General features: G+C 59.6%; 3 protein-coding genes across 3 annotated transcripts; 1 reads left to right on the top strand and 2 right to left on the bottom strand.

Annotated features, from left to right (window-relative positions):
- The first annotated feature begins 6 nt into the window (after positions 1–6).
- On the top strand, positions 7–3,410 carry CCNDBP1 (cyclin D1 binding protein 1). Its single transcript, XM_014525755.2, has 6 exons — positions 7–40; positions 290–366; positions 972–1,225; positions 1,601–1,661; positions 2,558–2,604; positions 3,013–3,410. The coding sequence occupies exons 2-6, from the start codon at positions 358–360 to the stop codon at positions 3,119–3,121; spliced, it is 480 nt and encodes a 159-aa protein (XP_014381241.2). The 5' UTR covers positions 7–40; positions 290–357; the 3' UTR covers positions 3,122–3,410.
- Positions 3,411–3,713: 303 nt separating this feature from the next.
- Positions 3,714–10,650, bottom strand: EPB42 (erythrocyte membrane protein band 4.2). The gene is made up of 13 exons (XM_006035769.3): positions 10,523–10,650; positions 9,759–9,944; positions 8,965–9,207; positions 8,457–8,575; positions 7,667–7,789; positions 7,111–7,288; positions 6,603–6,741; positions 6,267–6,370; positions 5,929–6,171; positions 5,397–5,717; positions 5,060–5,217; positions 4,604–4,737; positions 3,714–3,971 (listed from the first exon to the last, which is right to left on the bottom strand). Exons 1-13 carry the CDS (start codon positions 10,530–10,532, stop codon positions 3,809–3,811), a joined length of 2,121 nt encoding a protein of 706 aa, XP_006035831.1. The 5' UTR covers positions 10,533–10,650; the 3' UTR covers positions 3,714–3,808.
- A 1,065-nt stretch (positions 10,651–11,715) lies between these two features.
- LOC102372191 (protein-glutamine gamma-glutamyltransferase 5-like) lies at positions 11,716–21,382 on the bottom strand. Its single transcript, XM_025191995.1, has 13 exons — positions 21,341–21,382; positions 19,847–20,026; positions 19,423–19,668; positions 18,780–18,891; positions 17,990–18,125; positions 17,589–17,766; positions 16,580–16,718; positions 15,252–15,355; positions 14,217–14,456; positions 13,555–13,929; positions 13,275–13,435; positions 12,402–12,535; positions 11,716–12,122 (listed from the first exon to the last, which is right to left on the bottom strand). Exons 1-13 carry the CDS (start codon positions 21,348–21,350, stop codon positions 11,963–11,965), a joined length of 2,175 nt encoding a protein of 724 aa, XP_025047780.1. The 5' UTR covers positions 21,351–21,382; the 3' UTR covers positions 11,716–11,962.
- Between the last annotated feature and the right edge of the window lie 256 nt (positions 21,383–21,638).

Raw genomic sequence — 21,638 nt, 5'->3', positions numbered from 1 at the left:
GTGTGGGAGGCGTGCGAGCAGGTGTCCAGCCTGCCGCGAGGTAGGTGGCATCGCTGCAAGTAGCGAGAGCTCTGCTCGCAGCAGCACTGGCCCTGGTAGCCCTGAGACGGAGCGGAGCCGGTGGCTCCTAGGAGGCCAGCCCCTGCCGCACGAGCCGAGTCGCCTGATGCGGGGACGCTGCAGCTCTGAGCGACTGCAGGGAGGCGGGGGAGCGCGGTGCGAGCCGGGGAGGCGGCAGGGGTCTGCACAGCCCGCGGCCCGCTCACCTCCCTCTGGCCTCTGCGTGCAGATAACCAGGCAGCCGTCCTGTCAGTTGTGGCCACGTATCTGGAAGTGGTCAAGGATGCCCTGAAGGAGATGGAGCAGGTAAGAGGCCCTTACTCCCCTCTACAGAGAGCTGTCAGCTCTGGGCTTTGCAGTAGTGCTGCTGTGACAGCAGGCAATGAGTTTGCCCCGGACAGCGGTCCAGTTGGTTTCTGTGTTTTGGTTTCGACTCAGACCGAGATGTTCAGCCCCACACAGCGGGGGCGCCTGTGAAGCGTTCAGTTTCTAGCTCGATATGGGGCTGCTGCAACTCGCGTCCCTGGCTTCTCCCTGAGGGGCTGTTTGCTGGTGGGAAGAGGGGTGTTTGGCAGGCTCTTGTTTTAGGCGTGTTGGCTGTAGCCCTGATGGTCTAAGGACATAGCTGGACGTGGTTCTTTGGGTGAATGCAATATCTTTTATTAAATTAAGTAATAAAATAGTTGGCCTAATAAAAGACATCAGATTTACCAGCAAGCTCTTGGCATTCGGTAGCCTTGAGGGGAGGGTCTAACTTCTATATCAGTCTCCTAGAGAGAAGCCTTCTCAGCCATGGCCTTGGACACCTGGGAGCTGGGGGATCCGGAGGGAAGCTTAGGTGTGCTGGGGATTGCTCGTCATGCCTGGGGCAGATGGTGGGTTCCAGAATCCCGACGTGCTTGTGTCCTCAGGCTCAGGTTGAAGGAGGTGATCCCTACGGGGACATCATGGAGGATGAGGAGCTGGGTTCTCGAGGCAATCGGGATACCTACTGGTCCGAGGCAGACCGGAAGCTGCTCAACCCCTGCATGGGGCTGATGAAGGCCTCCAAAGCCTGCCTGAAGAAGGTCTTGGGTGCAGTGAAGGCTCACGGCAAAGCAGACACACCGGAACATGTCGCGCAGCTGGATGACCTTGCAGACATTGCCAACGAGATCAGCCCCAGGTGAATCCTCCCTTCCCTTTCATTGTGGCTTGCTGGGTGCTGTGCTAGAAGCAGCATCTTCACAAGGGTTGCATTGCCTTCTGAGCTGGTGGTGGGAGTAGGGGCATTTGACCCGGGACCTCTGAGATGGGCTACAGGTGTCATCCCAGCTGGGCAGGAGAGAGCTCCAAGGAAGTAGCCTGGGGAACAGGAGTGATGCCCTGGCTGCAAGGCAAGGGAGAGTGTGTTCAGGCAGAACCCATGCTGAACCTGGCAGCACCAGTTTGCTCTCAGAGGCGATTCAGTAGGTGGCTGGTGTCCCCTTGGGCTGTGTGCTTGCTGGCACTGCCAGGGGGTCCCCCTCCTGTAGTGACTGCTCTTTCTGTTCTGCCGTAGTGTGGACGAGCTGGCACTGAGCATGTATCCACCCATGAACCAGCTGGCTGTGCGCCTCAATGTAAGTCCTGCTGTTCTTCAGCCTTCCTGTATAGAGGCCCTGGCCTGGCTCCCATGGAGAGCAGAGCATGTCCAAGGGGGAGCCAGCGCTGTCAGGTCTACAGAGTAACTCCCTTAGCTGAGGAGAGCTGGTTGGTGTGGGGCCCCCTTGGCATCCTGAGGAAAACTGTTGGTCCTTGCCTCAAAGGGCCATGGCCCATCTGGAGCGGGGGGTCGAAAGGCCCTGCTGGTCCTTATCCCAGCTGTACAGCTCAGAGGTGTCTGTGGCAGCAAGGGGATTGATCTGAACAAGCCAGCCGGCATCCAGATCTGATCTGGTCTGCACATCTGTATTCTTTATTTTTCTAAAGAAAAGTTGATTCTCGTTAGGGTGCTGAGCAGGGGGGTGAGCTGGATGCGGTCACTTAAGCTGTTCTATAGCTCTGTGTTTGCCAAGCGGATTCCTACTTTCATATGTTAAAATGGCGAATGATGCACTTTTTTCGCTAGATTGTTCAATTACTTGTGAGTTGTTTTGGTCTATATATGGCTGGAAACAAGTAGATTAGAAAGATGCAAAATAGCATTTAAAGGCTTCTAGTGAACTAAACCAGGGTGTCAAATTCACCTGGCCCCATGGGCCAGACCAGTGGCGCAGGGCCACCCTGTGGGCTGGACCCAGTGCACATCCCGTGCTGGCTGGAGCCAGCACCACATGCAGCATGTGGGTCGGCTCTTGAGGGGCGGCACTAGGGGCCAGATGATAGGGCTCTGCCCCATGGGCTGTATTTTTGATACCCCTGAACTAAACCTACTCTAATTGTGCTGGAGCGAGGTAGCATGTGCCTTCCCCTGAAGCCAGGTGGGTCAGACACAGGCTGGACTGACTCAGTTGCTTTCCTTTCGGTCTCTCTTTAGGCGGCTAAACTGGCCTCTGTCCTGAAAAAGATGCTAGAAATTGCAAGGTGAGTGTGATTTTTGTTTTTTGGGGCCCTCTCAAGAGCAGGGTGTACGGGTGCCTTTCCTGATGGTTGACAGTGTCTAGAAAGCGGGCAAGTCAGCCCTGGAAGATGGGACTTATCTGGGCACTTTTGGATTGCAAGTATCTGTCTTCGGAACAACCCCGGTATCACCAAGTAGCGTGGGGGAGTGGAAGAGGTAACAGCTGGGTGGTGGGGCAGGGCTGTGTGCATGTCTGGAGGTATTCAAAGATGAATCCATGGTTGTGGACAAGGTAGGAGTTGGCTCTGTCCAGCCCTGAGGGCTTGAGGGAGCTGCACCAGTCACGTCTCATGACAGCTGAGTAGCACGTGATGGTCTATTGCCTAGGGCTCCCCCTAAGCCATTCCTGATGCTTTCCCCCTTTCCTGCAGGGCAAGCCATGCATGCCCCCCGTCAGAGGAGGGCTGGGTGCTGTTTCTGACTGGGGCAGTAGATCACAACATGAACAAAATCAAGGACTTCACACAGGGTGAACTCTGATGCCTGCGTCCCCACATGCTGTGGTCAGGGTCTCAGGTGGATCTGGCCATTCCCTGCAGCAAAGGGAGTGGGATGAGAGTGGGGCTTGGAGTGAGGAGCTTTTCCAACGGCGAAGAACTTTGCAAAAGCAAAGATGGCTCGCTGACGTTCTCTAGCAGCTGCCAAAGCAAAGCTTAGACTCGGGACAATGTGGAGTTGTATATGGATGCTGCGGATGGGTCTCGTCCCTGCTTGATGTTCGGGCTAGCCGTGAAGGCAGAAAGAGCAATAAAATATAACTGGGTTCATGCGGGTGCCTCTTGTGTGGAGACGGTTTGGTGTGCGGAGGGGAAGGGCCCTGGCATCCTTTGTGGGCTTGCCCTGCCAGCTTTGGCTGGGCCAGCTCACTCCCTGAGGACGCAGTGGAAAATGCTGTTTGCTGGGTCAGCGGCTCCCTGGCCCCATGGGAGCTGAGTGCAGCCCTAAGGGATGCAGCACATTCCCCTTCACATTTCAGGGCAGTGCCTTTTTCCTTAATAGTTGAGGTGTACTGAGGTCCCGGGTATGGGCTTGGGAATGGGGCGTCATGCAGGCCATTGCAGTCACACAGCAGTTCAGTCACTCAGCTCAAATGTGGCTTTATTGGAAAGTGTGTGCGGTGAGGGCTTTTGCCGGCTTGCCTGAAAGGAGCTGAGGGCAGCATCGGCATTAAGCTGGGGGTTGGGCAGCCACAATGTTTACACTTCTGTAGCCTTTGATGTCCTGGATCTGGGTGCAGCTGAGGTGCACGGTTAGCCTCTTGGTCCCTGCCTGTGTGGGAGTGAAGGGGATGGGCACGCGCAGGCTGCTGCTGGGCTGCACAGTGTCGCACCTGAAAGGCAAGAGGGGGTCATTCAGATGGTGCAGCTGTTCTGCAAAGCTTGGCATCTTCTGGCAGAGAATTAGGGGGGCTGCTCCAAGGAGAGGGGCGGGACTGTCCTCGCTGCTGCACATGGTGGAGAAGTGTCCCTTGTGAGTAGGGCTCGGCTCAGCTCCTGCTATCCCGGCAGCTGGAGAGGTAGCTCCTGATGGCGCCGCAGCAGCTTGCACAGCTTCGCTCACCTGCCTGGAGCCACCTTCTCATGCTGACATGTCTGTCTAGTCCCTGTCCTTGGCCCCTTGCTTCTACCCTTGGGCTCCTGCCTCCTCTCACTGACTGGGGCCTGCGGCTGTGGCTGTTCCACAAACACCGTGGGTGGGGTCGTCCGGCAGCTTCTCATTCTCGTTTTCTCTTTGGTCCAATGGGAGTGGAACCATGGCATCATCTCTGGCTAGTGGACGGGAGGCGATGGGGCCCACCCCGGTGGTGCCAGTGATGCCAGCCCCAACGCTCATTCACTTTTGGGTGCTATGAAACAACAGTAGGTGCCACCTCTGCAACACGGTGGCCTTTACCCTGGTTCGGGCCTATTCCGAAGCTTTGAAAGCAGGCTACTGTGCTTGGCAGGGGCAGGGTGCCCTTACCTGTATGTCCTTTCTCTGTAGATGAGTCCTCTCCCTGTCACTGATAGCACACACTGCTCCAGGGGCTCAGGCAGGGGGTTCTGGAGGCTGATCTCTGCCATGGTTGGCTGGTACTGCATCACGCTCTGGGGGAGCTGTGGAGAGGAGACAATGAGCTGGGACTGGGAAGTTGCATGAGAACCTTCCATGGGCTCTGGTGCCCGAGATTGCTGCCCCCCTGGACTGGCAAGTCCTCCATTTGGGCTCCTCTTGGAGCCCCTGCACTTCCCACTGCTCATTGTCTCCCGCACTCTCACAGGCAGGTGAGCGGGGCATGCATGGGGTAGCTGTGCACAGGGCAGCCCTGCCTCCTCCCTCCCCCCGGGCCCATTTTGGAGTAGTGCTGGGGGGAAGAGAGCATGCTCCCGGCACTGGTGCCTGCTGCAGTAGGCAAGCAACAGCTGCATTAGTCCAAACCTTGATGGCAAGTTGGGGCTTGCAGATGCTGATTTCTTCCTGTGCAAAGTGCACACTCAGGGTGTCCACGTCCTTTAGCAGAGCACTCAGCATCAGGTGGCCGTCTCCCAGCGCACTCTTGTACTGCAAGTAGGGCACCTGGGCAGATAGGGTCTTCTCTGGAACAGAGTCACAGAATGCAGGTGAGAGTCAGTGATGAGGTCTGTCTGGCCTTACCCTGGAGTCTGCTGGAAGCGTTACCAGCCCAGCATGTGCTGGTGCTAAACGTGCTTTTTATGCTTGCCACAGGGCAGGGGCTGGAGCTGTGCTGGCTGCACACATATGGAACCATCCTTACCTTCATTATCTCTGAGAGTGAACTGAAGCTCTTCCTTCCAGAGCTGTGTAATGGGGGTGCCATCGTACCGCAAAGTCTGGACCCCCAGCACCAGGTAGACAGCTTTCTCCCCACCACTCCAGTTAGCCGCTGTCACGGCTAGCTGGATGTCCTGTCCCAGCAGCACGGAGCTCTCGGGCTGAATGCAGACGAAGAGCAGAAGAGCCAGGTCTTTGATGGCAGGAAGAAGGGTGTTGGGATCTGTCTCTCTGCTGCTAGCTCCCTCCAGTTCGTTTGTCTTCTTGTGGACTCTCTCAAGCACCTCTCTTGCCTGAGGAGACCCTGCCACATTACAAAAACAGTTTTCTGCTCAGTGGTGTCACTGGGCAGGTGCAGTACAATGCATCTCCCAGACCAGTGGACACCACTGTCTCCGTCTCCTTGCAACAGGAGGCTCCTGAATCCTTGAGCGCAGGTGGGCAGCCCATCAAGATCCTGTTGCAGGTTCCTCAGGCAGGAGGTGGCTGCCAGGATCCCCCATCCCCAGCCCTACCTTCGGGAAACTTGTAGAGGTGCGTGAGGTCCTGGCAGCGATCACAGCTCATTGCCTTGGTGCTGATGCTGTTGCCCAAGTAGCGGGCACCGCTGGCTGCCCGCTGGAACCTGCCATCAGGCCGCTGCACCCAGACACGGTGCTCCGCATTCAGGGCCGCAAAGAGAGGCGCGACGTCAGGGTCCAGCTCCAGGATGCCGTCCCTGATGGCACGCACTGGGGTCGGCCCACAGCTGGATGGGCCTGTGGGGAGGAGCGTGCAGGTTGGCCGTGGGCAGGGGAGGGGGCCGGCAGCGGCCCTTTTTTTCCGCTGCCCCAGAGCCTCTCTGGGTTCTTACCTCCGCTCTTCTCCTGGGGGGTGGCATCCAAAACCTGCCACCCATCATAGCCTGGGGACAGGTCCGGCCGTGCCATCCAGCACTCGTTCCACGCATGGAAGCTCCTGCAGGAGACGAGGGCACCCGCTTGCACTGGGGGGCTGAGCTAAGGCTCAGGGGCCCCCCCGGCCACACCAATGGCCCTTCCTGCTGCATCACCCCAGGGGTTGGGGAGGCGGGGGCAGGCTGGATTCACCCCTGGGCCTCAGTCTGGGGCACCAGTGCCTCAGGGCAGGGCTCTGGGCTGACCCGGCGCTGCTGTCCCTGCACCCTCGAGCGCGAGCTGGGCTTCCTCACCAGATGCTGGCCTTGCCGTTGCGTGCAACCTTGTCCCCGCTCTCGCTGTAGTACTCGTCCACACTTAGGTGGCCACCCGTGTTGTGGGCCCACGTGAAGCTGGTGACGACACGGGTGGGAATTCCCAGGCACCTCAGCACTGTGCGGAGAGAAGAGGAAGAGCCATGAGGCACAAGTCACCTGCCCTCCCCTCTGGCCATGGAGCGGGTCCCCCGGGGTGGGCTGGGAGGGCACCAGGCCTCTTGCTCCGTGTCGGCAAGAAGCATCGTTCCTTCAGAAAAGGCGGGGGAGGATCTGCGCCCCCCTGCTCCCTGCCACAGCCGGGACTCGGCAGTGTGAGCTGAGCCCGGGCGGATACAGGCCAGGGGTGCGTGGCTGCGGACCCGGCTGCTGCGGCGCTGCATGGCGCTTCGCAGGAGGCTGAGAGAAGGGCCTGGGCTGGTTCAGGAGCCGAGGACTGCGCAGAGGCGCTGCTGGGGCCTGCTCTAGCCCCAAGCAGCTGCGGTACCTGAGCATGCGACGGCTGCAAACACCCAGCACTGCCCGTACCGCACGGGCTGGCACCGTTCTGCTGCCCACTGCCGGAGGATGGGGGCGCTGCCCAGCCACTGGGTGGGGGGTGTCCCGTCACGGCATTCAGCAGTCCAGCCTCCGGTCAGGACCCTTCTGAGCTCGTTGCAGTTCAGCTTCCCGGGAAAAGGAGACGGGAGAGTTGAGCAGTGACCGCCGCTCGGGCCCCAGCGCGGTGTCTCGCCCGGCTGCTGCTGCTACCGGCCTCTGCGCAGCGCTGGGGTGGGAGCTGGGAAGGGGAGGTGGCAGCTCCCGGCAGGCTGCGGGGCCGGCGCTTGTGGCGTGGGATGCTGCCTGCCCCGGCAGCGCGGGTGGTGTGGGGGCCCCGGGGCAGAGGAGGGCCAGGGGCAGGGCAGGAAACGGAGCTGTTGGCGGACGTGCTTCTTGGCTTGTGCTATGGCAGCAAATCGGGCACCCCCAGATTCTGGGCCTTCCTCCATCTTTGGGTCTCGCCCACAAGGGAAGCGTGACCCACCCCACCCCGCTCTCCTTACCGTGGCCCCGACCAGGCGACAGACATGCACGGGGTCACCGCGCTTGGTGCGGTCTGTGTCCTGCTGCCAGTGTGCGCCCACGTCCAGCAGCTTGAAGCAGATGTCAACAATGTCCTCCTCGAACTGAAACGAGAGCAGGACCCCTCGTGGGGAGGCGCGTGGACCCACCACCAGGCTGCTTGGCCTGGCCCGGCCCGGCCCCCCGCTGACAGGTCAGAGCCCGTACTCCCAGAACCGCGATGCAGGGACTGGGGGCCGGCGGAGCGACCGCTCTGGGCTGCAGCATCTCCCGCCTGAGGGCGCAGGCCCAGGCAGCTCATGCTAGGAGCCGTCCGGGAGCTCCCTCCAGGCGAGCGCGAAGACAGCGGTGTGCTCTGGGCAGGGAGCACGAGCCTACCACCCCTGGCTTGCTGCATAACCGGGCAGTCCATTCCTTGCCTCATGCTTTGGTTTCCCCTTCTGTAGAATGGGGCTATCGCTGCTGAGCTGTAGGCAGAGCTTTGTGATGGACTGACGGGGGCATGCAAGAGCTGGCATGTATCCTCGTGTCTCCTAGCAGACCCCAGTGACTGCCCGACAACCACGTTGTACTCGGGGCGACAGGCTGAGGTGGGCCCCTCCCTGCATGTAGGGGTCCTTGCCCCCAGGCCCTGGCAGGTCTGTGCAGCCTGTGGGAAAGAGAGATCTCCCCGTCCAGTGTGACTGGAGGGTGAGGCCCAGACTGCCTGTGCTATGTGGGAGACCGCCCTGTCCTGGGCCGGGGGCGGGGTGGGCCCAGGGTCTGGCTCACCTGGCCGAAGTCCCAGGGCTGCACCTGGATCATGCTCTCGGTGCCCCAGTAGATGCTGCCGTCCTGGTTCAGGACACACTCCTGCCGCTGCGCCTCGTTGGGCAGGAAGACGCTGTCATCTAGGACGAAAAATGTGGAAGGAGGTGCTCACCACCCCCAAGTGAGGAGGAACGAAGGTCTAGCAGCCAGCAATGCCCCCCGCCCCTGCCGGGCGCGGGTCGGGGCAGTGCCACCAGCGCTGGGAGGGCAGGAGGTGGTTGCTTGCAGCTCTTGTCCCTGCTTGCAGGACCTGCCCGTCCCGGCTTCAGCACCAGCTGGCACCTGTCCCTGCCGCTTGGTCTCGTGCCGGAGGAAGGGCCTCTGGCATCTCCCCTATACCCCAGGCAGCCGACTGATAAGGCTGAGCTAAAGGAAACACTACTGCTCTGCCAAACTCCCTCGGCAGGGGCGCTCAGAGCCGCTGTTGCGACGTGGCTGGCCCAGCGTGCCCCTCTGGCTGCCCACCTACCTCGGCACCAGGGGTTGAAGAGCAGCGTGAAGGTCCCCAGCGGGTGCTCTGTGGCCCGCTGCGTGCCGCGGATGCGCAGCAGCAGGGTGTAGTGCCCGACGGCTGCACCGGCTGGGCTGGTCACGGAGAGGCTCCAGGAGAGCGAGTCACGCTCCTTGACGGCTGCGCTCCACCCGCTGCGGTCCCCCAGGCTGGAGACGGGAAACTGCACGTGGGTGCCGTCTGCTTTGGACGGCCGGGGCCCTGCAGCCGGAGACACAGCAGGTCAGGTGCAGGCCAGGCCCATCTGTTCCCAGCACTGATCGGGACCCTGACGGTGCAGGGGGTGCAGAGTTGGGCCCCGGCTCCCCAATGGCACCTCCCACTGCTGTCACCCACGGCCCAGCCCAGCTGCTGGTTGCCCTCTTTGTGCATGTCTCTGGCTGCAGTGGCTCCTGGGGCCCTGCCCTCCGCTTTCTCCCTCCCGCGGGGTTGCTAATGCCGAGTGCTGTCGCCCACATTCAATGATTTTGAGACAAGGGCATGACCGGGCTGGCCCAGGCCTGAGGTCCAGGGGCTGTGCCACCTCCTGGCTCTGACAGTGGTGAGGAATGTAGGCAGATAAGGGGTGATCTGCCCCACAAGGGTTGGGGCAGATTGGCTGCAAAAGCCCCTGGCGGCACAGGCCCTGGGGTCTCTGCGCCAGTTCCCAGGTGCTGGAGGCGAGCGTCTTGGCAAGGCAGCCAGTCTTGACTGAAAGGTGGTAAGTGCTGAGCATTCAGCCGTCCTGGCCCATGGTGTCTGCTGGGTGTTACCTGTCTGCACGACCAGGGAGGCCCTCTTCAGCTGCTGCAGGTAGTTTTGAACCTCTGCTGCAAAGTGCAGAGTGATGGAAAACGGCTGCCCCCGGCGCACCACCAGCCGCTCGGTGCTGATCGCTGCAGTGCGGTGGACTCCATTGTTCACTGGCGCCTGCAGGTCACACTTGGCGATGTGCAGGGCTGCAGAGCAAGAGGAGGTGCATGCAGGAAAGTCAGGGCAGCAGGTGCTGGGAGCTGCCTCCCTCGGGGGTCACAACTGACCCTGCGCCTCTTCCCTGCAGCTCCTTCCCCCCAAGTCCCTGACACTACTGATGCCTCCGACCCCCCCTGATGCCAGGGCAGGACAGTCCAGCGAGCAGGGGCTGCCTGAGCCACACTGCCTGGCGCCGTGCCATTGAGGTCGGTGCGGGGAGAAGGCAGCAGCCCCTTCCTCTGGCTGCAGTCCTGGAGCAAGCCCATGTTGCCCTCTTCCTGAGGATGTAGGCTCCCAGGTGTGGCTTGGGGGGCCAGAGGATTGCTGTTGCGTCCCCCTCCCAGCTTCTGTGCCTCTTGCACCTGTCCATGCTTGCTGGTGACGCTTCGACCAGCGGCAGCTCCAGGGGGCTTCCATCCCCCCTGCATTTGCTGGCCCCTAAGGACCCTCGTGTCCTCGCAGGGCTGGCCCTCCCCTCCCCTCCCCTGTCCACGGCAGAGCTGAGTGCGTCCCAGAGGCCTCGCAAGCAATTGGTCCCCCACTGCCGAGGCCTTGCCTTGCTCACCTTGGCCCATGTCTGATCCCCCGGCTCTGGCCTGCGGGAGCTCCCTCCCTGGATGTCGCCCCTCTTCCTGTTCTTGCTGGGGAATGACAGGGCTTGTCTGCAGACCTAGTTATGCTGTCTGTTTGCACTGTGTCTTTTGGGGTGGGGCAGGACTTGTCTCCTCTCATGGCTCCTTATCCTGCCGGCTGGCTGTGCAGAAGCCAGAGGGATTCCTTTATCTATCCGCCCATGCGTGTGTGCCTATGGGGTGGAGGGGGCGCAGGGGCAGCCTGGTTGGAGGAGCTGTGCAGCAGGGGAGGGACAGCATGGGAGTTCACACGTGTAAGACCTGGGGCTCTATTTACACCGCTTGAGCTTTTTCCAGCAGTTGGAAAACTGACCAAAGGGGCTTCTCAGGATATTAGTCCTTGCAGGCAGGAGGGAGGGGAGCAAGGCCAAACGAGGAGCTGGCAGCCAGCGTCTCCAGACATTCTGCCCTGCATCTCTCGCACGCGGCTCTGGGCTTTGTCTGAAGTGCATGTGTGCGGCAGGGGTACCGGGTGCTTGCTAGAGACAGGCAGAGCTTGGCAGCCGACCTGCTTCCTTGGCTGTGAGCGGGGCAAGGCGCAGTGCAAGGCTTGTTATGGAAGTGGGGGAGCACAGCCTGAGTGGGGAGGAAGCTGCCTGGAGGACTCTGGCAATGCCCCAGCCATGGCTGTCACCACGCTTTAGGTCGGCCCAGGGGTGTTTGCAGCAGGGAGGGCAGGTGAGGACGGAGCGGTGCGTATTGCCAGGGCCCTGCCACAGAGCGCAAGAGCTCCTTTACGCTGGTGAGGACACCCAGCATCTCCCACCTGCACCCCTGCAAGCGCTTCATCTCCGTAACTGGGGATGGGACCTCTGTTAAGTGACTGTGGAGACATTTCTCTGCCTGGGGGAGCTCAGGACGGGTCCTCAGACAGAGCATGTAATCCCTGCCCTCCCCGGGGCAGGAGCAGATGCTGGATCCAGGGCTGCTTCTCGCGTCCCTTCCTTCTTGATACCACCTTGCCTCCTGCCCCCATTTGCTCTGTGCCCTTTGTACCAGCCAACTCTGAGCAGAGCACACGTCCACCCCAAGAGCGCTCAAGGGGGCCGCGGGGACCGAGTTACCAGCTAGGGCATAGCCCTGATGTGGATGAAGCCAGGTAACAACCACAGAGAATAACAGGGTTGCAGTTTTATTGTTAACCTGAGAAGACAGCGGCTCTCCCTGGGGTGCCGCCCCACTGGCAGGTGGGTGGGCCAGGACCTGGGCTCCGGCAGGGCTGTGCCTGGTGCTGAGGGGGCTGTGTTCAGGACCATTGCCCCTCGTGCTCCAGTAGCTGCCGTCCACAGCAGTTTCTCTCTGCATTCAGAAACTGAGCTCTGTCCTTGTGAACTTCTTGCCAGGGTGTGCAGAAGGCTGTGATCATGCAGTGTTTAAAATCTTATATTTGGAGCTACTATGAGAGTTGTGTGACCTTTGATGTCCTTGACCTTGTTGCTCTTGAAGTTGACTTGCAGCTGCCTTTGGCCCGTCTTGAAGGGGATGATTTGGAAAGTGATGTTGGACCTTTCCTGGGCTCTGAGGACTCCCATGCTAAATGAGGGAAATGACAGGGAGTTCAATGTATGGCACTGAGCTCCCTCTCCCCAGCCCTGCTCTCGCCTCCTGACCCGCTGGCACCTCTGCCCCTGCTCGTGGGGCTTTCCCAGACCCTCTCCTGGGAGACCGTCTTGCTGCCGGGTTGGGCTGCTGCTAACGCAGTGGGCTCCGTCTCCTCTCTCTGGAGACTGACTTCCCACAGGCAGTAAGGATTTGTCTGTGCCCTGGGAGGGCAGGTCCTATGGCTCAGCTCAGCGTGGCCCATGTACTTACTCAAGTCTGAACTGCTCCTTGAGCAGGCCGCTGCCCTCCATGGTCAGGACACAGTCCCTGGCTGGCTCGTGCAGAGGGTTGGTGATCTCGACCTCAAGGGCAAACGGGCGGTTCGCCGCTATGGGTGACAAGACCTGAGCAGAGAAACCAGAATGAAGGCGGAGGAAGGCAGCAGCCTGTCTGACAATGGCGGGAGTGGGCGCTACAGAGCAAGAGTGATGTCCAGTGCAGCCCCTGCCTTGTCAGACCCTTCCTGGCACCCCCCATCGCTGGTTTATTTTGTGCATTAACCCCCGCTGAGCCAACACAGCAGAGAAGCAGGTGTCTGGACTGTGCTCAGACCTGCTTGGCTGGCTGATGTCCTTACAGCAGGCTGGGTGCTCCAGGGGGGCCTATTCAGGCTGGATGGGGGCACTGGCAGGAGGCATTTGGGGCTCTGTAGAAGTGTCATCTAGGACTGGGTGTCAGGGACTGCACACCTAATCACAGCTCTGCCACTAGTGCCTCACCCTGGCTTTCAATGGCTCCCAGCTCTTCCAGTTGGAAGATGGGGCCCGTGGAGGGAACAAATAGGTACAGCACGCTGGAGACTGTAAGTGCCAACAGCGACTGTAAGTGCCAACAGGCAGGGAGGCCACCCACGCCTGTCGCGCTGGACAGCATGTGAGCTCTTCCCCTGCCCTGGGGCAGAAGGAGGTGTCTGGGGCTGCATTTACATAAGGGCAGCTGTGTCCCGTGTAGTGCCTCTGCCTTCAAGGCCTCTGGGCACAAAGAGCTCCCTTTGCGAGAGGCGTTCGTCCGCCTCACCCTGCCCTGCATTGCGCTGGGTGTCAGTCCCTGAGGGAAGGAGCTAGCTACATGTGCTTGCCATACATTGATGAGGATAGCGTGGTAAGCCAGGGTGATGATCCTTTCCACCAGCAGCTTTTCCCAGGTGGAGTTCTCCTCCCCAACAACGCTCACTCGCACCAGCCTGTCTTGGGACAGGTGTCTCCCATACTGGGCGTAGGAGATTGTCCATGGGATGACCTTCTCTGCAAATGGAACAGACCTTCACAGAACGGCGAGCTGCAAACACCGGCTTCATCGCTGCCACCCGCACAGGGTCCCCTCCACCCCACAGGCCCCCAGAGCCGAGCCAGGATGGAAATACCTTCTTTGGGACGGAAAGGGATGTACAGGGTGTTCTGCCAGAACGGAGGCAGGGGAGCGCCGTCATGCAGCACAGACCCGGTGCTGATGCTCAGCTTCAAGTCCTTGTGCTCAAAAGCCAAATTCTCAGCCAGCAGGACCAGGCCGAGGTCCTGGCCAACCTCAGGGGACTTGGCCAGTTTCAACCTCAGGCAGGTGTGCACCTTGCTCGGAGCCTCCTGGCCACGGCACTCAGCTGGGCTGGATACGTCCAGGGAGGCCCTCAGTCCTGGCAGAAACCTGCTAGCCTGGGGCTCTGCTGTGCTGGGCCCTTGTGCCTTTCTGTGCTGAGCCCTAGCAAGAGCCTTTGCAAACACCTGCCTTTCCTCCTGGGAGCCTGTTGTGCAAGAAAAAGTGCCTTGGTGTTTTGCTGTCCATAAATCCAGCAGAGCTGGCGTGCAGTACTAACCAACCTCAGTAGAGAGGCAGAAGAAGCCCGGCCTGGACTGGAAAACTCTGGAGACCCCACAGGCTTTCTCCCTTCAGGAGATGCCCTGCCCTCCATCATCTGATGCCTTCCCAGCCCAGACGCTCGGCATGCAGGCTGGTTGTTTTGTACCACTCCTGGATGCCCCCCAGGTGCCGTGGCTGATGGAGATGCAGTGGGGCTGGGTGCCTCTGTACCTTCCCTGTACTTGTAGCTGTCAGTGATGTCCTTGCGCTCATCTCTCCCAATGCTCTTGGTGCTGATGTGGTTCCCAACACAGCGAGAATCGCAGAGAAGTTTCTCTTTCCTTGCACCATAGATCAGCCAGACAACGCGGTACACATTCACCATTGAGAACACAAAGGGAGTGTCATAGGAAAGGTGCAATTCTCCTTCTTTGATGGCTTTGACTGAGGCAGGACCACAACAGTAGAGCCCTGGTGAGAGGAAGAAGGATTAGCAAGGTGACCCAGGCCCACGAGGGCCAGAGGGAGTGGGCCCTGGAATAACTGCAGCCAAATAGAGACTGGGCAGATGGAGGAATGACTGATGGGGCTGCAGGACTGTAGGGAAGGGCCTGGGGCTGAAGATGAGCCAACAGTGCACTCCTGTTGTGCGAAAAAAAGCCAACGACGTACTGGGTTGAATTAACAGGAGTGTTGCTTGCAAGGGAAGTGATTCTTCCACTCTTGTCTGGCAGTGGTAAGGCCTCCCCTGGAGTAACTGTGTGCAGTTTTGAGCCCTGGACTTCAAGAAGGATGTGGACAGATTGGAAAGAGTCCAGTGGAGAGTGCCACAAATGATTAGAGGCCTCAGAAACATGACTTGTGAGGCAGGGCTGAAAGAACTAGGGTTATTTAATAATAAGGGTTATCTAATCTGGAAAGGAGAAGAATGAGCTGGGCTTTGGTAACAGTCTTCAAATCCCTGAAGGGCAAGCACGGAGAGGATGGAGATGGGCTTTTCTCTGTGGCCACAGGAGAGGACTAGGAGCAATGGCTTCAAGCTCAGCAGAGGGACTTTCAGCCGAAGATGAGGAGAAACTTCCTGGCTGTGGGGGTGGCCAGGCACTGGTGCAGGCTGCCCAGAGCGGGGTTTCAAGCTCAGGTTGGACACCTCATTGCCTGGGATGGTTTAGTTAGGGATGCTCCTGCCTTGAGAAGGGGGCTGAACTAAGTGTGACCTTGTGAGGTTCCTTGCAGCCCAACTTCCCTGCGATGCTATCACTTTACCATTGCTGGTTTCCTGAGGTGTTGCATCCAGCACCTGCCACCCGGCGTAGCCTGGGGACAGGTCCCTCCGTGCCATCCAGCACTCATTCCAGACGTGGAACTTCCTGCAGGAGGAAACAGTCGCAAGGGTTTGCTTTGGGACAGTCTGTCCATCGTGCAGCATGCGGCCCTCGTGGGGCAGGGAAACCTTTGTCCTAGAAGCAGCTGGTGCGTGGGGTCAGGGAGCTGCCGCCTCCTGACTTGTGGAGCAGGCAGCGTGCAGGCGTGAAGGTGTGGCAGGGACGAGGTGGTGTGAGACGTCGCCTGCACGTGGCAGGGGCCAGTTAGACCCACCTGACCCGGGGGTGGCTCAAGTGTGTCAGCCCAGGGCCTGAGCTGGGCAGGGAGTCCAGCCGCGGAGCAAGGGACCCTAGCACAGGGCTGCAGCGGGGCTCCTGGGTGACATCTGAGCTGGGATAAGCAACTCGGGTGGCCTGGAGAAGGGACTAGGGGACGGAGGAGGTCCCGGGTGGCCCAGAAAGGAGAGAGGGGCCACCGGGCCTGGAGGTCTGGAGCCTAGGAGGGGCAAGTGCCAGCAGGGTCAGGGAGCCCGGAGGTCTCGCTGGCCCAGGAGCGGGGCCAGGGCCTGGAGAGGGGCTGGGGCTGAGGAAGGCCACAGCCAGAGGCTAGTGGGACCAGGGGAGCCCTGGGTCTCACTGGCCTAGGAGCAGGGCCAGGGGCCACAGACTAGAGGTCACAGCCGGAGGCCAAGGAGCCCATAGTCCGAGAGAGGAGAGGCCTGGGCAGGAAGCTTGTAGCCCAGGACAGCTGGACTGAGTATCATCTGTGAGGCACGGGCATTGTGTAAGGGTAGTTACCCTAAGGCAATGGGCACAGACATCTGTGGTCATGAGAGGAGATCTGATGTGGGAAGCCCTGGGGCAGCCTCCTTTTTCTGAAGGTAGCATTTCCCCAAGGCGCAGCAGGTGAGGAGAGGGCGAGAGCGCTCGAAGAGAGACAGACGGGACGGGCTGAGGGAGCTCCAGGGGCCTCACGGTCACCCCTGGAGTTGAGCCCTGTTACAGCAGGTCAGGCCAAGCCAGGTGCCAGGCTGAGCAGTGGGAACAGAGCAACTGCCGCAGCCCTGGTGTGTGCTTCCCCCAGGCACTGTCTGCAGCCAGCTTTCGCTGCTGCTCTGAAAGACTTCTGCCGTTCTGGACGCGTCTCTGAGTCGCAGTGGCCAGAGGGGCTGAGCGGGGAAGGGCATGGACCTTCCAGCACCGGGAGGGGAGCGGAGGGCAGACCCACCCTGCAGCTGGACCCGGGACCGCCGCAGGGGCAAGTCTCACCAGATGCTGTCCTTGCTCTCCGTGGCAAGGATGTGGCCCATGGTATTGTAGTACTCATCGATGACCAGGTTTCCATCTTTCTCATGGCCTGACTCAGTGTTGGTTACAACACGTGTCGGGACCCCCAGACATCTCATCACTACGGAGAGGCAAGGGTTGGGACAGACTACTGCGTGGGCTAGTGCTGGACCCTGTGGCCAGGGACCCAGCCCAGTCGTGGGCCCTGGCTAGGAGGGTCACAGCCCTAGCACAGAGCACAGAGGGACCGACTCTCCCCTTGGCTGTGTGTGAACCAGTTCAGATGTCTGTATAAATCCCACTCAGCGCGCAGCTATCTTCGAGCCCTTCTCCTCCTATGATCCCAGAGCCACATCCCCTGGGGGACAGTGCTACTCTCCTCAGCTCCTCACGTGTTCCCGGGTGTCTGTCTGTGGAGAGTGGATGGCCACGGGCATGAAAGGCAGTGCCTCTGCTAGGAGCGGAGCAGCTCGTGTGTGTCTGGCAGACGTTAGCAGAAACATGCCCCTCAGGCTGTGGCATCTAGAGCCCCAGGGCTCCGCAGCCCTTGCTGTCTCTCCTCCAGTTTTTACTGAAGAATTGCAGCTTTGAAAGGAAGTTCCATTTTTCCCTATTCAAATGATGGTTTTGGTGGGTGTGGGATTCACAGGTCTGCAGCCTGAAGCTCTCACAGTCCCCAGCCTGGGCAGCGGGCTGCAGCTTGCAAACAGCCCCCCTTAATGTGCTGGGACGCCACTGGGGAGAAGGCTGTTTGGTCTCCATGACTTGCTTAGTGCCTGGCCTCTCAGCTGACGTGACCAGCTCATGTCAGAGGACAGAAGTCTTTGCAAGTGGACAAATGGCCCAGGGATATGCTTGTCTCTGCCAGCTGGGCTGTTAGGTTGCCATTTTACGCGTCTGGGTGTTTCCTTCTCATTCTCACCAAGGTAACCCCCTGCGTCAGCATTAACTGTGACGGTGCCACAATGTCACGCAGGCCCTCTGCCCTCACCTGTGCACATCACCGCTGCGAAGACCCAGCACTGCCCGTATTTCACCGGCTGGGCTCCTGTGGCGTCCCACTGCCGCAGGATGGCCACACTGCCGGTCCACTCGGATGGGCAGATGCCGCCAGAGTAGTCTTCGCTCCAGTTCCCAAGCAGGACCCCGCTGTCATCATTGCTGTTGATCTGGAAGGAAGTGGGAACTGAAACGGCAGCAGAGGTGGGTGCACGGTGATCTCAGCAGGGCGCAGAGGTGATTTCAGCCTATTGCAGCAATGGCCCGGTTGGCAGGACTTGGCAGGGGTTGAAGGGACAAGGGGCACTCGCTGAAGGCAGCAGAAAGACCCGGCCTGTGTTTCTGCACGAGAACGGTGGGGGTGCAAGTGGGTACGGTTCGGTTTGCTCTTACCATCGCGCTCACCACCCGGCTGACGTAGACGGGGCTGTTGCGTAAGGAACAGTCCTCGACAGGGTCGTGCTGGAAGTTTAAGCTCCTGTCCAGCAGCCTCAGGCAGATGTCCACAACGCCCTCCTCGACCTGCGAAAGGGGTTGGAGAAGCACCTTAGCGCCGTGTCCAGCTGGCTGTGAAGTGTGCCCTGTGCACTTGCAGGGTTGAGTGAGGCCTGCTTCACATCTAGTGATAATGAGGCCTGTCTTCCCCGTCTCTCCATTTCATGACTCAAACCTCAGGGGCAGGAAGACCTTTGCTAAGCACAAGTGCAGTTGGTCTCCTCTAAGGGGAGAGTGGTCCAGCCACTGGCAGCCGATTAACTGCTGCTTACCAGGCCTATGGGAGGACCGCCGAATGAATGTGGGAAGAGGGAGAAAGCTACTGGGCAGGAGCTGGAGATGCCTTGGCTGAAACCTAGAGCGGGCTGGAGAGGAGGCTGCTCCCGGGGCTGGGGGGGGAATAAGAGCTGAAGTCTGGTTGCGAGTTTTGTACCAAACTGCAGAAAGTCCCAGCAGGTGTGAGACTCCTCGTTCCCTGCAAGTCCTGGATGCCACGCTGCCTGGGACCTGGGTAGGAAGGGCTCGTGGGCACCGAGCTGTGTGTGTGGGCGCGGGGGGATGTTCTGCACCAAGCAGCACTGGAGGGAAAGGCAGTGTGGAGGGGAAACCGAGTCAGGCCTTGTTGGGATAGACAGGAAGGTGGGTCCCATGCCCCAGAGACTGCTGGAAAGGACGGTCTTACCTGCCCTAGTTCCAGGGACATGGATGGATCCAGTTCTTGTTTCCCTGGTATATGAAGCCATAGTCATTCACTACATACTCCTGCCTTGCTGTCTCGCTTGCCAGATACACATCGTCAGCTGAAAAATGGGAGCACAACTTGGAGTGCAGCCCTCCATTGCAGGGCTGCACTCACAAGGCTGCTTGAACAGGCCTTGATCCCAGGGCACGGGTCTATTGCAGGGAATCTGCTCACACTTGGGCTGCCTGGAGGGGAGACAACACCATTGCGGTAACCCCATATTCTCAGCACTGCACGGGGTGAGCGTTCACATCAATCCCTTGTTCCTTGCTAGGTTTGGACGGCTCTTGTGTGAGCCACGTTTGTGCCAGGCGAAGAAGAGGCCCTCCTCAGCCGGGGATAAGCACTGGCAAGTTGTTTTGGACGGGGTCCCCAGCATGGCTGGGGCAGCCAGCTGAAGCACGCGCGGTTACCTGGGGTTTGAGGCTCGGGCCCAGCAGAGGGGTGGGGTGCGGGGGCTGGACATGCAGGAACATCCGTGCAGAGCAGGTTGTGGCTGAGAGCCCTCCCTCTGGAGAGGGGCTGCCTGGGCTTGTAGCAGCTCGGCACATAAAGGGAAGTGAGACCAAACCAGGAAGAAGACGCCTACCTGGGCTCCATGCGTTGAAGAGCAGGGTGAATTCCCCGAGCTGGTAGGAGGTGGCCTGGCCCGTGCCAGAGTCAACACGAGCCTTCAGCAGGTAGCGGCCGATGACTGCGTTGGCTGGAGCAGACAGTGTGATTTCCACGCAGCTGGGGCTGGTGCGCGCGCAGACTGCCCTCCAGCTGCTTGTGGGGCCAGATCTAGCCACAGGGAATACAGCTCGCGTTCCCGATGATTTCTCGGCATTTGGCCTTGAGGGGAGAGAGGGGATCACTGAGTGTCAGTAACAGAAACAGGATCAGGTGTCTTCTCTTGGGCTGGACTTCTGTGCAGGGGCAGGGGGATCCTTTACCTCCACGAGGGTCGTTTCTCGCTGCGAAGGGAAGGCTCCTCGCTCATTGGTGTGTGCAGGGACCATCCCTGTTCTTACCTGTCTCTACGATAAGCAGGATGGTGTCTACCCCGGGCTGGTAGCCCCGGCCGTGGAAGTGCAAGGTGATGGTGAAAGGCTGCCCCTGCCGCACCACCAGGTGCTTGGTGCTCATCTCTGCTGTTTGGTGTTGCAGGTTGTTTCTATAGCACTGGAAGTCAGTGAACCCAACCTGCAGTCCTAGGGCCAGGGGAAAGCGGGGTCTCTTCAGTCCCACTGAACCAGCCACATTCAGTGCCACAAATCCCTATTTGCTTCCTAGAATCTGATCTAGCCCTGCCCTGCTGTAGCGTGTGGACACTAGTCTTTTGCATGAAACCATCCTTGGAGCAGGGCCTGCAACCCAAGGACTAAGGCCCCATCTATCCTGCTGGGGACCCCACAGGCATCAGGTCAACCTGCCATAGGAATGAATGGGGGTGACCTGTAGCCTGCCAGGGGCTCCCCAGACACCAGGTCAGCCTGCCATAGGCATGCATGGGAATAACCCCTGTAGTCTGCAGGACACCCTGGCACCCTGGTTGAGAATGACTGGTCTAACAAGACCTAGCTGCCTCACGCATGACTTCCCTTCCTTGACAGGTCTATGTTTGCTAGGAATGATTTTGAACTGAACATGATTTCACAGAGTTGCTGGCAGCCTCTTCTCACCCTTCTGATTTGCCTGTGCCAGCAACCCGTGGGTCAGGCTGATGGAGAAGTGGCTAAATGTTCCACCAGAAGTGCCAAGGGCCCCTGCAGTCCCAAAGAAGCTGATTACTTGTGCTAAGTGATCCTTCCTGGAATCTGCAGTAGTGACATTAGGCTTCAGACTCGGCCTCCTGCTAAGATGAATGGGGTAGGTCAGGTCTCACTCAGCTCTTGTGTCAAGCTGAGTGCAGACAAAGGCGCAGGCACCTTCCCACCCCCTCTCCATGGCCCATCAGGAGAACTGCCCCCAGCACCCCGTCCCGGCCCTGCTCAGAACACTGCCTGGGCACGAGCATGAAGCACACTTCTCACTAATTCGCTGCAAAGGACTCAGGTTGTGAAGGTTTTGGCCTCACTTTGTACCTCAAAAGGTAGTGAGCTAGAGCAGACAAGGTTTTTTGGGTAGAGGTGAACTAGAGCAGCATTTGGCCAGTCATGTTTTACATTAACTGCCATAGTAAGGAGCCCCCTTATAAAGCGCAGTAGGTCAGCCCCAACCTCTGCTGTTGTGCTATTGCAAGCCCTTTCTGAGAATAGCAGCAGGGGCATCGCTGCTGTCTGCCCTGGGTAGAAGCCAGGCCAGCAAAGAGAAAGCACATGAATCTGGCCAGATCATGCGGATAGAGCCGGGAATGGTTCTTCCTTACTCAGAAAGATCCAGGTATCCTCTCCTCTAGCCTCTCCTGTGCAGTCTCTTCCCCATCAGACTCTTGTGGAGCTCCCTTGTCCCTGTGCGCTCCCCACTCCCTGCACCACGCGGCTGCTCGGGCTCCCACTGCATCTCACAGCAACTCCCAGGCTCACCTGTGGCCATGATCAGTCTCGTCCTGTCTCCGCAGCACTGCGGGGCTGGCTGTACTGCACTTTGGTGCACGCTGCTCTGCACTCCAGAGGCTCCGACAGGGCAGCTGTGCCTATCCCCTTTCTGCATGCCATTTGGGTTGCTCACTGTCACAGAGGGCTGGCACCATTCCTCTTTTCGCTCTTGGGAAGGGGAGGCGTGGCAGCTGAAGGAGCAAGCCCAGCTCCCTGGGGCAAGGGAGCTCTCCTGGGCAGGGGAGGTCCCTCTGTTAAAGGCAGATAAAGAAAACTGCCAAGTTTC

This window comes from Alligator sinensis, unplaced genomic scaffold (assembly GCF_000455745.1).
Source record: "Alligator sinensis unplaced genomic scaffold, ASM45574v1 scaffold1369_1, whole genome shotgun sequence".
Lineage (NCBI taxonomy): Eukaryota > Metazoa > Chordata > Crocodylia > Alligatoridae > Alligator > Alligator sinensis.
Note: the sequence above shows the minus strand (reverse complement) of the source record. Positions and strands in the feature narration are given on the sequence as shown.